General features: G+C 40.4%; 7 protein-coding genes across 7 annotated transcripts; 3 read left to right on the top strand and 4 right to left on the bottom strand.

The window, feature by feature from the left end:
• The first annotated feature begins 124 nt into the window (after positions 1-124).
• On the top strand, positions 125-925 carry LOC122341747 (hemoglobin embryonic subunit alpha-like). Its single transcript, XM_043235341.1, has 3 exons — positions 125-363; positions 450-657; positions 752-925. Exons 1-3 carry the CDS (start codon positions 269-271, stop codon positions 878-880), a joined length of 432 nt encoding a protein of 143 aa, XP_043091276.1. The 5' UTR covers positions 125-268; the 3' UTR covers positions 881-925.
• A 1,466-nt stretch (positions 926-2,391) lies between these two features.
• LOC122331228 (hemoglobin subunit beta-2-like) lies at positions 2,392-3,135 on the bottom strand. Its single transcript, XM_043228772.1, has 3 exons — positions 2,967-3,135; positions 2,649-2,871; positions 2,392-2,551 (listed from the first exon to the last, which is right to left on the bottom strand). The coding sequence occupies exons 1-3, from the start codon at positions 3,056-3,058 to the stop codon at positions 2,423-2,425; spliced, it is 444 nt and encodes a 147-aa protein (XP_043084707.1). The 5' UTR covers positions 3,059-3,135; the 3' UTR covers positions 2,392-2,422.
• Positions 3,136-3,265: 130 nt separating this feature from the next.
• Positions 3,266-4,219, top strand: LOC122331237 (hemoglobin embryonic subunit alpha-like). Its single transcript, XM_043228785.1, has 3 exons — positions 3,266-3,629; positions 3,716-3,923; positions 4,015-4,219. The coding sequence occupies exons 1-3, from the start codon at positions 3,535-3,537 to the stop codon at positions 4,141-4,143; spliced, it is 432 nt and encodes a 143-aa protein (XP_043084720.1). The 5' UTR covers positions 3,266-3,534; the 3' UTR covers positions 4,144-4,219.
• Positions 4,220-5,534: 1,315 nt separating this feature from the next.
• On the bottom strand, positions 5,535-6,268 carry hbbe1.2 (hemoglobin beta embryonic-1.2). The gene is made up of 3 exons (XM_043228471.1): positions 6,111-6,268; positions 5,793-6,015; positions 5,535-5,695 (listed from the first exon to the last, which is right to left on the bottom strand). Exons 1-3 carry the CDS (start codon positions 6,200-6,202, stop codon positions 5,567-5,569), a joined length of 444 nt encoding a protein of 147 aa, XP_043084406.1. The 5' UTR covers positions 6,203-6,268; the 3' UTR covers positions 5,535-5,566.
• Positions 6,269-6,409: 141 nt separating this feature from the next.
• On the top strand, positions 6,410-7,382 carry hbae1.1 (hemoglobin, alpha embryonic 1.1). The gene is made up of 3 exons (XM_043228481.1): positions 6,410-6,773; positions 6,860-7,067; positions 7,162-7,382. Exons 1-3 carry the CDS (start codon positions 6,679-6,681, stop codon positions 7,288-7,290), a joined length of 432 nt encoding a protein of 143 aa, XP_043084416.1. The 5' UTR covers positions 6,410-6,678; the 3' UTR covers positions 7,291-7,382.
• A 1,377-nt stretch (positions 7,383-8,759) lies between these two features.
• On the bottom strand, positions 8,760-9,569 carry hbbe1.1 (hemoglobin beta embryonic-1.1). The gene is made up of 3 exons (XM_043229144.1): positions 9,407-9,569; positions 9,089-9,311; positions 8,760-8,991 (listed from the first exon to the last, which is right to left on the bottom strand). Exons 1-3 carry the CDS (start codon positions 9,496-9,498, stop codon positions 8,863-8,865), a joined length of 444 nt encoding a protein of 147 aa, XP_043085079.1. The 5' UTR covers positions 9,499-9,569; the 3' UTR covers positions 8,760-8,862.
• Positions 9,570-12,800: 3,231 nt separating this feature from the next.
• LOC122341659 (hemoglobin subunit alpha) lies at positions 12,801-13,642 on the bottom strand. Its single transcript, XM_043235166.1, has 3 exons — positions 13,480-13,642; positions 13,143-13,350; positions 12,801-13,033 (listed from the first exon to the last, which is right to left on the bottom strand). The coding sequence occupies exons 1-3, from the start codon at positions 13,572-13,574 to the stop codon at positions 12,905-12,907; spliced, it is 432 nt and encodes a 143-aa protein (XP_043091101.1). The 5' UTR covers positions 13,575-13,642; the 3' UTR covers positions 12,801-12,904.
• Positions 13,643-13,905: the final 263 nt, after the last annotated feature.

Genomic DNA, 13,905 nt, shown 5'->3' with positions numbered 1-13,905 from the left:
TTTAAATGGTATTTCGCTTAATTTAAGAAAAAATGTGCCAATGAGTGAAATGTGTGGATAGGATTTGACTAATTGAAGATAAAATGGAGAGGAAAGAACGTAGCCTATAGGAGAAAAAGAAGAACATTCTGGCAATCTTGCACGGTCTGATAAGTGATCGTTGGGGGTGAGAGGAGGGTCTTGGGTGGATCTTCCTGGTGGGACTATAAAACCACCAGACCTCTTGCCAGAAGCCCACAGAAGTTTGCTGCAAAGTCATCCTTCCACGATGAGTCTCACTGCCAAAGACAAAGCTGCCGTCAAAGACCTTTGGGCCAAGATCTCAGGAAAGGCTGATGACATCGGCAATGATGCTCTTTCTAGGTAAGGTTATGTTGATGTTGTTGAAATAATGGTTTCTTTTTGGCCAGATATCTTCAGTTTAATCCACTGTCCGTCTCTCTGTCCAGGATGTTGGTGGTCTACCCCCAGACCAAAACCTATTTCTCTCACTGGAAGGACCTGAGCCCCGGCTCTGCCCCAGTGAGGAAGCACGGGAAGACTGTGATGGGCGGCGTCGCTGAGGCTGTCAGCAAAATCGATGACCTTACCGCTGGACTCCTGAACCTCAGCGAGCTTCACGCTTTCCAGCTGCGTATTGACCCCGCCAACTTCAAGGTAAGCGCGACGAAGTTCATCTTTAATCTACTCCACTTCTCTCATATTCTAGTCGCGGTAACCTAACTGGTCTTCTGTGTTTTTTTTCCCATAGATTCTGTCCCACAACATCCTCGTGGTTCTGGCCACTCTGTTCCCCGTCGATTTCACTCCAGAGGCCCATGTTGCTATGGACAAGTTCCTCAGTGCTCTGTCTCTGGCTCTGTCCGAGAAGTACAGATAAGATGTTACTGTCTTCAAGTCGGACTGCGTCAGACCAGATGGATGCCTGTGTTAACACTCTGTCTTATTTTGATGCAATAAATGATTATGAAAAACATTAACTAAACACCTTTGGTTCATGCTTTTGTCATTCATTTGTCAATGCTTTAAACCGTCTTTGTCATCATAACGTGAGAACAGAATGGTGAGAGATGAGATACAACACAGTCTCAAGTCAAAACATAAATATTGCAACTGTTTCATTTATTCAGAACTACCAGCCATTTACCATAAAAGCAAGGTTGTTGTTGTTTTATTTTATCAAGGTCCTGTTTACAATAATTAAACATAAAACAATCAAAAACACACACAAACAAGCAAAGACTTGAATCAACATTAAACTTAGAACATTTAAATAAAAAAATCATATTGCTAAATAAATTCTCAATCTAAGCATAACTGGAATCAGAGTTGCAAAGCTCTTGAGTAACTAAACTTCATTAGTTTAGTCAGTATTACTTTTGTAGGGCTTTGTAGCTGTTATAATTTATTTTAGTACTGATGATATATCCACATACCCACTTATGAAAATATGTTAATTTTTTACTCAAGAAAAAAACTGTACCCTTTTTTTTAACCTTTGAATAAATACTGTGTATACATATGAAAACATTTACTTCCAATCATATGTTTGAGATACTATGAATGTTAATAGACTTAATTAATTATAATTAATCTGCTCCGTTTAGCTTCAGCAGTGATGAGTTGAAATCTAATAAATCAGCTGTTTCTCACTCATTAAAAGTACTTTAAAAACTTTAAACTATAAATATATTGTTTTCTTAAATATTTACGTGTATGTTTGTGTGGTTAAATATGCAGTATGTAAACCAAAAACATTTTTGGATGTGATTAAACGTGATTAAGCACTAGTTTAATTACTAGAGACTACTAATTATTTTTCAACAGTAGTTATATAAACCTTAATATTATTGATGGGGTTAAATAAGAGCTTTTGGGTGTATTATATTCTTTCGTTGAGAAATGTCTTATTTGTTTGTGTATATTATTCCTTTATTTATTCGTTTGCTTATTGTAGACAATTCAAGACACAAAGACTCTTATATATTGAAGTAAAAAAACCAACACTTGGTACAAAAATGGACTATTAATGAGCCAGGTCTCATGAAAATGTTTATAAATAGAACGCTGGATAAAAATATAACTAATGGTATTGGCATAATATACGAAATTTGTTGGTATGCATATGATACCCGGTGTTCACGTAGATATGATACACATCTACTCCACAACTCTAATCATATACCCATAGTGTGACATATACATGCCAAAGTCCATTTTTACATATCAACACCACGAGTTTTGTTTTTATTTGGCATAGCCTACTATTTATATGGACTTATATCATGATATCTAGTGAAAGAACAAAGAACACAATGCATATTGAATACTCAAATATTTATTTGCTTTAACTCAGAAGATCACATTCTTTTGTTTAAACATCAGATGATCCTCTGTGTAGCAGTTAAAACGGGTTTTGTTTCTAGTGGTACTGTCTTCGAAGAGATGAGACCACGACGGCGAGGAATTTCTGGAAAGCGGCCTGGACCTCAGGGGTGAATCCAGAGCCCAGCTGTCCAGCAACAACGATGGTCAGGCAGTCACCCAAAAGCTGTGGAAGGACACAGGGCAGCGTTAGCCTATGCGTGAACGTTGAAGCCAGAACAAGATTAGCGATGAACGTTATCGTAATCTGGGAGTCATCTTACCCTGAAGTTGTCAGGATCTACGTGGAGCTTCTCGGAGTGCAGCACGCTCAGTTCAGCATAGACGGCTTTAATGTCGTCCATGTTCTTCACAGCTCTGTCCAGGCCGTGGAGCACGACTGCTCCGTGAGCAGCAACCATGGGGTTTCCCATGATGGCAGAGGCGTTGTACAGGTTACCGAACTTGCCAAAGTACCGCTGGGTCCAGGGGTAAACGATGAGACATCTACAAACCACAACGAAGAGAAAGAGGTTTTGTTAGAGCACTGTATAGAAACTAGCTGCTCGTCTTAGGTTAATGTAATTGCCAGAACTCAATACCTTGCCAGAGCCTGCTGACCAACGACTTCGTAGTTCATCTTGGAGAAGATGTCCTGGATGGTGGTCCTCTCAAAGTCTGTCCACTCAACCATGTTTCCGACTTTAGATGTTCAGACTGAGTGCCTTGAACAGATGCTAAAGAGTGCTGTGGAGAGAGAGAGTTTCAGAGCTGTACTTTTAAACGCGTTTCATCGCCCCACCCCTCGACAGCCAATTGGGTGATAAGTTTGTGGGTTGGTTCAGCCATCTCCACCCGAGAGATGCATATCATAGCCCACTTTTATGTTGTAATAAAGTTAATTCAAATGGTATTTCGCTTAATTTAAGAAAAAATGTGCCAATGAGTGAAATGTGAGGACAGGATTTGACTAATTGAAGATAAAATGGAGAGGAAAGAATGTAGCCTATAGGAGAAAAAGAAGAACATTCTGGCAATCTTGCACGGTCTGATAAGTGATCGTTGGGGGTGAGAGGAGGGTCTTGGGTGGATCTTCCTGGTGGGACTATAAAACCACCAGACCTCTTGCCAGAAGCCCACAGAAGTTTGCTGCAAAGTCATCCTTCCACGATGAGTCTCACTGCCAAAGACAAAGCTGCCGTCAAAGACCTTTGGGCCAAGATCTCAGGAAAGGCTGATGACATCGGCAATGATGCTCTTTCTAGGTAAGGTTATGTTGATGTTGTTGAAATAATGGTTTCTTTTTGGCCAGATATCTTCAGTTTAATCCACTGTCCGTCTCTCTGTCCAGGATGTTGGTGGTCTACCCCCAGACCAAAACCTATTTCTCTCACTGGAAGGACCTGAGCCCCGGCTCTGCCCCAGTGAGGAAGCACGGGAAGACTGTGATGGGCGGCGTCGCTGAGGCTGTCAGCAAAATCGATGACCTTACCGCTGGACTCCTGAACCTCAGCGAGCTTCACGCTTTCCAGCTGCGTATTGACCCCGCCAACTTCAAGGTAAGCGCGACGTTCATCTTTAATCTACTCCACTTCTCTCATATTCTAGTCACGGTAACCTAACTGGTCTTCTGTGTTTTTTTTCCCATAGATTCTGTCCCACAACATCCTCGTGGTTCTGGCCACTCTGTTCCCCGTCGATTTCACTCCAGAGGCCCATGTTGCTATGGACAAGTTCCTCAGTGCTCTGTCTCTGGCTCTGTCCGAGAAGTACAGATAAGATGTTACTGTCTTCAAGTCGGACTGCGTCAGACCAGATGGATGCCTGTATAAACACTCTGTCTTATTGTGATGCAATAAATGATTATGAAAAACATTAACTAAACGCCTTTGGTTCATGCTTTTGTCATTCATTTGTCAATGCTTTAAACCGTCTTTGTCATCATAACGTGAGAACAGAATGGTGAGAGATGAGATACAACACAGTCTCAAGTCAAAACATAAATATTGCAACTGTTTCATTTATTCAGAACTACCAGCCATGTACCATGAAAGCAAGGTTGTTGTTGTTTTATTTTATCAAGGTCCTGTTTACAATAACTAAACATAAAACGATCAACACTGATGATATATACACATATCCACTTATGAAAATATGTGAATTTTTTTACTCAAGAAAAAAAGTCTACTTTTTTTAGCCTTTGAATATATGTATATATATATATATATATATATATATATATATATATATATATATATATATATATATATATATATATATATATATATATATATATATACATACAAAAACATTTACTTCCAATCATATGTTTGAGATACTATGAATGTTAATAGACTTAATTAATTATAATTAATCTGCTCCGTTTAGCTTCAGCAGTGAGGAGTTGAAATCTAATAAATCTGCTGTTTCTCACTCATTAAAAGTACTTTAAAAACTTTAAACTATAAACATATAATTTTTTTAATATTTACGTGTATGTTTGTGTGGTTAAATATGCAGTATGTAAACAAAAATTTTTTGTGAATGTGATTAAACACGATTAAGCACTAGTTTAATTACTAGAGACTACTAGTTATTTTTCAACAGTAGTTATATAAACCTTAATATTATTGATGGGGTTAAATAAGAGCTTTTGGGTGTATTATATTCTTTTGTTGAGAAATGTCTTATTTGTTTGTGTATATTATTCCATTATTTATTAGTTTGCTTATTTCAGACAATTCAAGACACAAAAACTCTTATATTTTGAAGTAAAAAAACCAACACTTGGTACAAAAACGGACTATTAATGAGCCAGGTCTCATGAAAATGTTTATAAATAGCACGCTGGATAAAAATATAACTAATGGTATTGGCATAATATACGAAATTTGTTGGTATGCATATGATACCCGGTGTTCACGTAGATATGATACACATCTACTCCACAACTCTAATCATATACCCATAGTGTGACATATACATGCCAAAGTCCATTTTTACATATCAACACCACGAGTTTTGTTTTTATTTGGCATAGCCTACTATTTATATGGACTTATATCATGATATCTAGTGAAAGAACAAAGAACACAATGCATATTGAATACTGAAACATTTATTTGCTTTAACTCAGAAGATCACATTCTTTTGTTTAAACATCAGATGATCCTCTGTGTAGCAGTTAAAACGGGTTTTGTTTCTAGTGATACTGTCTCTGAAGAGATGAGACCACGACGGCGAGGAATTTCTGGAAAGCGGCCTGGACCTCAGGGGTGAATCCAGAGCCCAGCTGTCCAGCAACAACGATGGTCAGGCAGTCACCCAAAAGCTGTGGAAGGACACAGGGCAGCGTTAGCCTATGCGTGAACGTTGAAGCCAGAACAAGATTAGCGATGAACGTTATCGTAATCTGGGAGTCATCTTACCCTGAAGTTGTCAGGATCTACGTGGAGCTTCTCGGAGTGCAGCACGCTCAGTTCAGCATAGACGGCTTTAATGTTGTCCATGTTCTTCACAGCTCTGTCCAGGCCGTGGAGCACGACTGCTCCGTGAGCAGCAACCATGGGGTTTCCCATGATGGCAGAGGCGTTGTACAGGTTACCGAACTTGCCAAAGTACCTCTGGGTCCAGGGGTAAACGATGAGACATCTACAAACCACAACGAAGAGAAAGAGGTTTTGTTAGAGCACTGTATAGAAACTAGCTGCTCGTCTTAGGTTAATGTAATTGCCAGAACTCAATACCTTGCCAGAGCCTGCTGACCAACGACTTCGTAGTTCATCTTGGAGAAGATGTCCTGGATGGTGGTCCTCTCAAAGTCTGTCCACTCAACCATGTTTCCGACTTTAGATGTTCAGACTGAGTGCCTTGAACAGATGCTAAAGAGTGCTGTGGAGAGAGAGAGTTTCAGAGCTGTACTTTTAAACGCGTTTCATCGCCCCACCCCTCGACAGCCAATTGGGTGATAAGTTTGTGGGTTGGTTCAGCCATCTCCACCCGAGAGATGCATATCATAGCCCACTTTTATGTTGTAATAAAGTTAATTCAAATGGTATTTCACTTAATTAAAGAAAAAATGTGCCAATGAGTGAAATGTGAGGACAGGATTTGACTAATTGAAAATAAAATGGAGAGGAAAGAACGTAGCCTATAGGAGAAAAAGAAGAACATTCTGTCAATCTTGCACGGTCTGATAAGTGATCGTTGGGGGTGAGAGGAGGGTCTTGGGTGGATCTTCCTGGTGGGACTATAAAACCACCAGACCTCTTGCCAGAAGCCCACAGAAGTTTGCTGCAAAGTCATCCTTCCACGATGAGTCTCACTGCCAAAGACAAAGCTGCCGTCAAAGACCTTTGGGCCAAGATCTCAGGAAAGGCTGATGACATCGGCAATGATGCTCTTTCTAGGTAAGGTTATGTTGATGTTGTTGAAATAATGGTTTCTTTTTGGCCAGATATCTTCAGTTTAATCCACTGTCCGTCTCTCTGTCCAGGATGTTGGTGGTCTACCCCCAGACCAAAACCTATTTCTCTCACTGGAAGGACCTGAGCCCCGGCTCTGCCCCAGTGAGGAAGCACGGGAAGACTGTGATGGGCGGCGTCGCTGAGGCTGTCAGCAAAATCGATGACCTTACCGCTGGACTCCTGAACCTCAGCGAGCTTCACGCTTTCCAGCTGCGTATTGACCCCGCCAACTTCAAGGTAAGCGCGACGAAGTTCATCTTTAATCTACTCCACTTCTCTCATATTCTAGTCACGGTAACCTAACTGGTCTTCTGTGTTTTTTTTCCCATAGATTCTGTCCCACAACATCCTCGTGGTTCTGGCCACTCTGTTCCCCGTCGATTTCACTCCAGAGGCCCATGTTGCTATGGACAAGTTCCTCAGTGCTCTGTCTCTGGCTCTGTCCGAGAAGTACAGATAAGATGTTACTGTCTTCAAGTCGGACTGCGTCAGACCAGATGGATGCCTGTATAAACACTCTGTCTTATTGTGATGCAATAAATTGCTATAAAACATGAACTAAACTCTTTTTGGTGCATATTTTGTCACACGCTTCTCAGGGATTCCTTTGTTTTTAAAATGGTGAGACCATGCGGCTCACGTCAGAACACGAACACTGCAACTTTTAAAGTAATATTGTTTTTATCTACTTTTTACATTAAACATAAAACAACCATGGTAGTATAGATCAAATCTCGCTATTAATTAGTTTCTTATTAGCATAATAATTCAGCATGAACATGTTCTACATCCCTAATCCTACCCAAACGTAATACTTTATTTACAATGCTATTAATAAGCAGAAACTTAGGAGTTTACTAAAGCAAAAGTCTTACTTAACGGTTTTGAGAATTGGACCTAAAAATTTGACCACTACTATCTAACACAAACAAACAAGCAAATAAGTTAACTTTGTACTTTAAAAGATTCAACCTTAACTGCAATCAGTTGTAAAGCACTTGAGTAGCCTAACTGAACTTTATTAGTTTACAAAGAGTAGCTACAGTTGTATTTAATTCAGTCCTTCAGCGCGCAAAGAACACTTTTCACTGATCTCTAAATCTATCCTACAAATCGTTTTAAATATATAAAAGTATTTAGCTCAGGCGAAAAAGAATGTTGCTTACTTTTTGCTCGTGTATACTTTAAGTGTTAAAATCGGCATCTTAAAGAACACGTAAATGTGGATACTTTTACTCCAGCTCATATGGCTGAGATGGGCTCCTTTAAATTAGAGTACATTACGTAAAGAAAATTCACATCTAACAAATACGGCGTTTCTTGCTTAGTAATCTATTGAAAAAAGTATATAAATAGTTATTTTCCAAAGTACATATAAATCTTTTTACAATAATACTAAAGGGGTAAAATATACTTATAATTAGTTTAGATATTATACGTAGTTAATTCGTTAATTGGTGTATTTTATCCTAATATTATAAAAGAAGTATTTACACTAAAAAGATCTTGTTTATTAATTTATTTATTTATTTATTTATGACAATTCAAAACGCAAATTGTTTGTATTTCGTAGACGATTGAAACATCAAATATCTTACCAATTATGTAAACGACAAATAATTAAACAACTGATAATTGTCTTCTGTGTTTTGGTTAATATTTGAATCTATTTTCAGCACCGGGTTTTCAGTTTATGATTTTTTTCCCCCTATCCTTCTAACCCGACTGTGTTTTTGAAGTTATTTTGATGGTTTCCTATTACTAAAAGAGGCAGTCAGATTCAGATAAGGTTACGCACGAATTTGGTGCCTATTTTCATGAAAGGTGATCAGTTTAAAATATTAAGCCTTGTGTTGTGTTTTCATATCAAAATAATCAGCAGTCCCAAAGTCACGATGTGCGAAAGTAACAACACACAATACAACTCAATACATATTGAATACTGAAATATTTATTTGCTTCAACTCAGAAGAACACACTCTTTTGTTTAAACATCAGATGATCTTCTCTGCAGTTAAAACGGGTTTTGTTTCTAGTGGTACTGTCTCTGAAGAGATGAGACCACGACGGCGAGGAATTTCTGGAAAGCGGCCTGGACCTCAGGGGTGAATCCAGAGCCCAGCTGTCCAGCAACAACGATGGTCAGGCAGTCACCCAAAAGCTGTGGAAGGACACAGACCAGCGTTAGCCTATGCGTGAACGTTGAAGCCAGAACAAGATTAGCGATGAACGTTATCGTAATCTGGGAGTCATCTTACCCTGAAGTTGTCAGGATCTACGTGGAGCTTCTCGGAGTGCAGCACGCTCAGTTCAGCATAGGCGGCTTTGATGTTGTCCATGTTCTTCACAGCTTTGTCCAGGCCGTGGAGCACGACTGCTCCGTGAGCAGCAACCATGGGGTTTCCCATGATGGCAGAGGCGTTGTACAGGTTACCGAACTTGCCAAAGTACCTCTGGGTCCAGGGGTAAACGATGAGACATCTACAAACCACAACGAAGAGAAAGAGGTTTTGTTAGAGCACTGTATAGAAACTAGCTGCTCGTCTTAGGTTAATGTAATTGCCAGAACTCAATACCTTGCCAGAGCCTGCTGACCAACGACTTCGTAGTTCATCTTGGAGAAGATGTCCTGGATGGTGGTCCTCTCAAAGTCTGTCCACTCAACCATGTTTCCGACTTTAGATGTTCAGACTGAGTGCCTTGAACGGATGCTAAAGAGTGCTGTGGAGAGAGAGAGTTTCAGAGCTGTACTTTTAAACGCGTTTCATCGCCCCACCCCTCGACAGCCAATTGGGTGATAAGTTTGTGGGTTGGTTCATTCACTTCCACCCGAGAGATACATATCATAGCCTGTCTGCATGGAGTTAAGAGCTAACTTTGAATATGTAAGAGTTAAGTCATTTATAGAACAATTATCGTGTGAGATTTTAGACATAGGCCTAAAAATAACATTATGACAAAGCCTAAAATTTCTATTAGACCTCTGCTTCTCCGTTCTCTGTTGACCTGTTTAACAGATAAATGTCGATTATAATTGATTGTCTCCCTTAAGAGAGTTGCAAGATGCAGCACGTTTATCAAACCGAACATATTAGCTTCTGTAGCCTGTTTGAAACTACAGTTTACTAAAACATAGATTAAAAAATGTTTATCTAATATTCAGTAATGCATTTAGAGAGACATAATTTGCTGTTAAAGCGTAGATATTATATTAGATCATGTCAAATCTGAATACAGGCAGCTTCGGCAGCAGATTATAAACTGGTAACCTCTAGGCTGTTGATGTATTGCAGGATATAACACGCCTATAACACGGCTATTAATGAAAGCCTTGCATCACAAAACAAAGTCTTTTAGCGACCCCTGTTGTCCATCTGTATAAACATGAATATGAACAATGTTAAACAAAACGGCACTAAACAAAGCTGAAATTAACCGGCAGGTGGCGCCAGTCTCTCTCTCTCTCTCTCTCTCCGTCGTTCTCTCTTCTACTTACTCTCTCTCTCTCTCTCTCTCTCTCTCTGTCACTCTTTGTCTCTCTCTCTCTCTCTTTCCGTCGTTCTCTCTTCTACTCACTCTCTCTCTCTCTCTCTCTCTCTCTGTCTCTCTCTCTGTCACTCTCTCTCACTGTCTCTCTCTCTCTCTCTCTCTCTCTCTCTCTCTCTCTCTCTCTCTCTCTGTCTCTCTCTCTCTGTCTCTCTCTCTCTCTCTCTCTCTCTCTCTCTCTCTCTCTCTCTCTCTCTCTCTCTCTCTCTCTCTCTCTCTCTCTCTCTCTCTCTCTCTCTCTCTCTCTCTCTCTCTCTCTCTCTCTCTCTCTCTCTCTCTCTCTCTCTCTCTGTCTCTCTCTCTCTCTCTCTCTCTCTCTCTCTCTCTCTCTCTCTCTCTCTGTCTCTCTCTCTCTCTCTCTCTCTCTCTCTCTCTCTCTCTGTCTCTGTCTCTCTCTCTCTCTCTCTCTCTCTCTCTCTCTCTCTCTCTCTCTCTCTCTCTCTCTCTCTCTCTCTCTCTCTCTCTCTCTCTCTCTCTCTCTCTCTCTCTCTCTCTCTGTCTCTCTCTCTCTCTCTCTCTCTCTCTCTCTCTCTCTCTCTCTCTCTCTCTCTCTCTCTCTCTCTCTCTCTCTCTCTCTCTCTCTCTCTCTCTCTCTCTCTCTCTCTCTCTCTCTCTCTCTCTCTCTCTCTCTCTCTCTCTCTCTCTCTCTCTCTCTCTCTCTCTCTCTCTCTCTCTCTCTCTCTCTCTCTCTCTCTCTCTCTCTCTCTCTCTCTGTCTCTCTCTCTCTCTCTCTCTCTCTCTCTCTCTCTCTCTCTCTCTCTCTCTCTCTCTCTCTCTCTCTCTCTCTCTCTCTCTCTCTCTCTCTCTCTCTCTCTCTCTCTCTCTCTCTCTCTCTCTCTCTCTCTCTCTCTCTCTCTCTCTCTCTCTCTCTCTGTCTCTCTCTCTCTCTGTCTCCCTCTCTCACTGTCTCTCTCACTCTCTCTCTCTCTCTCTCTCTCTCTCTCTCTCTCTCTCTCTCTCTCTCTCTCTCTCTCTCTCTCTCTCTCTCTCTCTCTCTCTCTCTCTCTCTCTCTCTCTCTCTCTCTCTTTCTCTCTCTCTCTCTCTCTCTCTCTCTCTCTCTCTCTCTCTCTCTCTCTCTAGGATATGTACCCTATATTTTAATACAGCCAACAACATTTTCTTGATGCTAAACATCATTAAGATATTATGCAAATATTATGCTCCTTGAAGATATTTATATAAATATGACAAAAACACGTAGGGTTACAGTTTCTTTATATTTTAAATGCATGTCATTCATTGTGTCACTGGCTGTCAAATGTCCTTACTGTCCTTTAACTCTGACTACATGTGCTGAAAAAAACTGTGTTATATTTATGCTACTTCCACCGTAACAAAAATAATTCAAAATATCCGAATCGAATATATGAATTATTCAAAAGCTTTTCTCATATGATGAGACGAGCTGTTTAATATATTTTCACTGCAGGTTCAATAACGCATTTGATAAGAGAACTGGGTGAGAAAAAATTACACTGACTTGACATCGTCCTCCCTGTTTTCTAGAGATCTATGAATGTTTCATGTAATGTTTCATTTCAGAAATGAATTTTGGGCCGTTGCATGGTCTTACTTGTCGCCTTGCAAACCTATAAACTAATTGCACCCCAGAATTTTTTCACGTAGTCCTAAATTCGTTATAATTCTACACAGAGATCGCGACTTCTGTTATCAGCTCAAAAGATTAGTCCTCGTTTCCTCATAATTTCCTAATTCTCCATGCAATGTTCCTGCACTTTCATATGTTTGCGAGTAGGAATTTCTTACAAATGCAAAGCTGTTTTGAATCACTTTTAAACTTTTTTGATTTCAAAATGTCTTGTGTGGAATATTTCCTTATTTGAGGGCCTTGGCGGCAAAAATATTGAAAACCGCGTGCATGTCAAATTATTTTTTTAAAGGCAATAGAATAACAGCATACATTAAGTTATTCAGTGTTTATTTGATTTGATTTCCATAGGCTTATTTTAAAATTGACTTAAAATTGGTTTAATGGGCTATATAAAATAAAAAGATCACAGCCAAAATTATATTTGCAAGCAGAATGATGTTTTAGTTTAATATGTTTTTTTTTCACTTCATAATTTTGTCACTTTTTATTTTTTTCACAGTAGCTAATTCAAGAAAGAAAGAAAAAACGTTATTAAATAATAATTGCAAATAACAGCAGAAAAGGTTCGGCGCTTCTTCCGAGCGCTTGCTTTCATCGAGAAAGACAGCCCTTGTTGCTTTTTAGGAAAAGCTGAATGAATATGCATATTGGTTTGAGCTGATCTGTACCCCACGACAGCGATCGAAGGGTTTACTTTAAAGCCAGTTGTGAATTAAAAACATAAAAAAAGTTTAAGAACATCCCGGTGAGAATCAAGCATAAAAAAACCACACAATGCATTCAGATATAATGGATCGAAACAAGACGTGACTCGTTTAATTCTGTGCCTTTTTATTGAGAAATGTTATTCAGACATCACGCTTGAGCTGGTTCAGGGCTGCCGCACAGTGTCGCGCATGGATGCCCGCCGGACGTTTAGCGGTACCTCTCGGCGAGAGCCAGGGCCAAGTTCTGAAAAAACTTGTCGACTGACACGTGAACCTCTGGGGTGAAGTCTCCGGGGAAGAGCATGCCGATGACCACGATGACATTGTGTGAGAGGATCTAGAAAAGGAAGAACACGTTACCATGTGAGCGCATGTCCGTGATGAGAGGTCTTAAACCGCGCCGCTTCGACAAGTCAGTCGGCGCGTTGCGTTTTGGTTTTGGCTACCTTGAAGTTGGCCGGGTCCACACGCAGCTTGAAAGCGTGAAGTTCGCTCAGGGGGGCCAGGCCTCCCACAAGGTCGTCTATTTTTGAAATGGCTTCGCCGACTGCGCCCATGATAACCTTGCCGTGCTTCTTCACGGGAGCGGACCCAGGACTCAGGTCAGCCCAGTGAGAGAAGTAGGTCTTGGTCTGAGGGTAGACGGTCAGCATCCTGAAAGACAAAAACACAACAAAGGCGTAAAACATTATTCTTTACGATACTCCAGTAAATCAAAGAATGCAAAGCAATTTTACAATTTTCTGGGTGAGCTTAAATGGACAGACAGCGATTCGGTATTACCTGCCGAGGGCTTCAGCGCCGATTTCATCGGCCTTGGAGCTGATCTTAGCCCACAGGGCCTTCACAGCAGCCTTGTCCTTATCAGAGAGACTCATTGCTGCGTCTTCTTTTTCTCAAGTTAGATTGTCTTCAGAAAAAGATGTTGACGAAAATGGGATTCTGTCCCACTTTTTATATAAAACGAATAAAGGGCACACCCGTCTAATCGGTCCAAACCACGCCCCCCGGGCGCTTTTCTGCTGATCGCCAGCGAGCGCCGTCCAATCAGAAACGTGCCAGGTTTGCTCTTCTTGTTTAATTGAGATAACGATTTTCTTTTCGCGTCCTTCACGCGCCTAATAAAATAATTTTTATTCCCACTCAGGCTAATCGCCGTTTTAAACTTGCGAACGAGAATCAACGCAGTGAACCGAACCCGCCTGCGCG

This window comes from Puntigrus tetrazona, chromosome 3 (assembly GCF_018831695.1).
Source record: "Puntigrus tetrazona isolate hp1 chromosome 3, ASM1883169v1, whole genome shotgun sequence".
NCBI lineage: Eukaryota > Metazoa > Chordata > Actinopteri > Cypriniformes > Cyprinidae > Puntigrus > Puntigrus tetrazona.
This window is presented reverse-complemented; position numbering and strand designations above follow the sequence as displayed.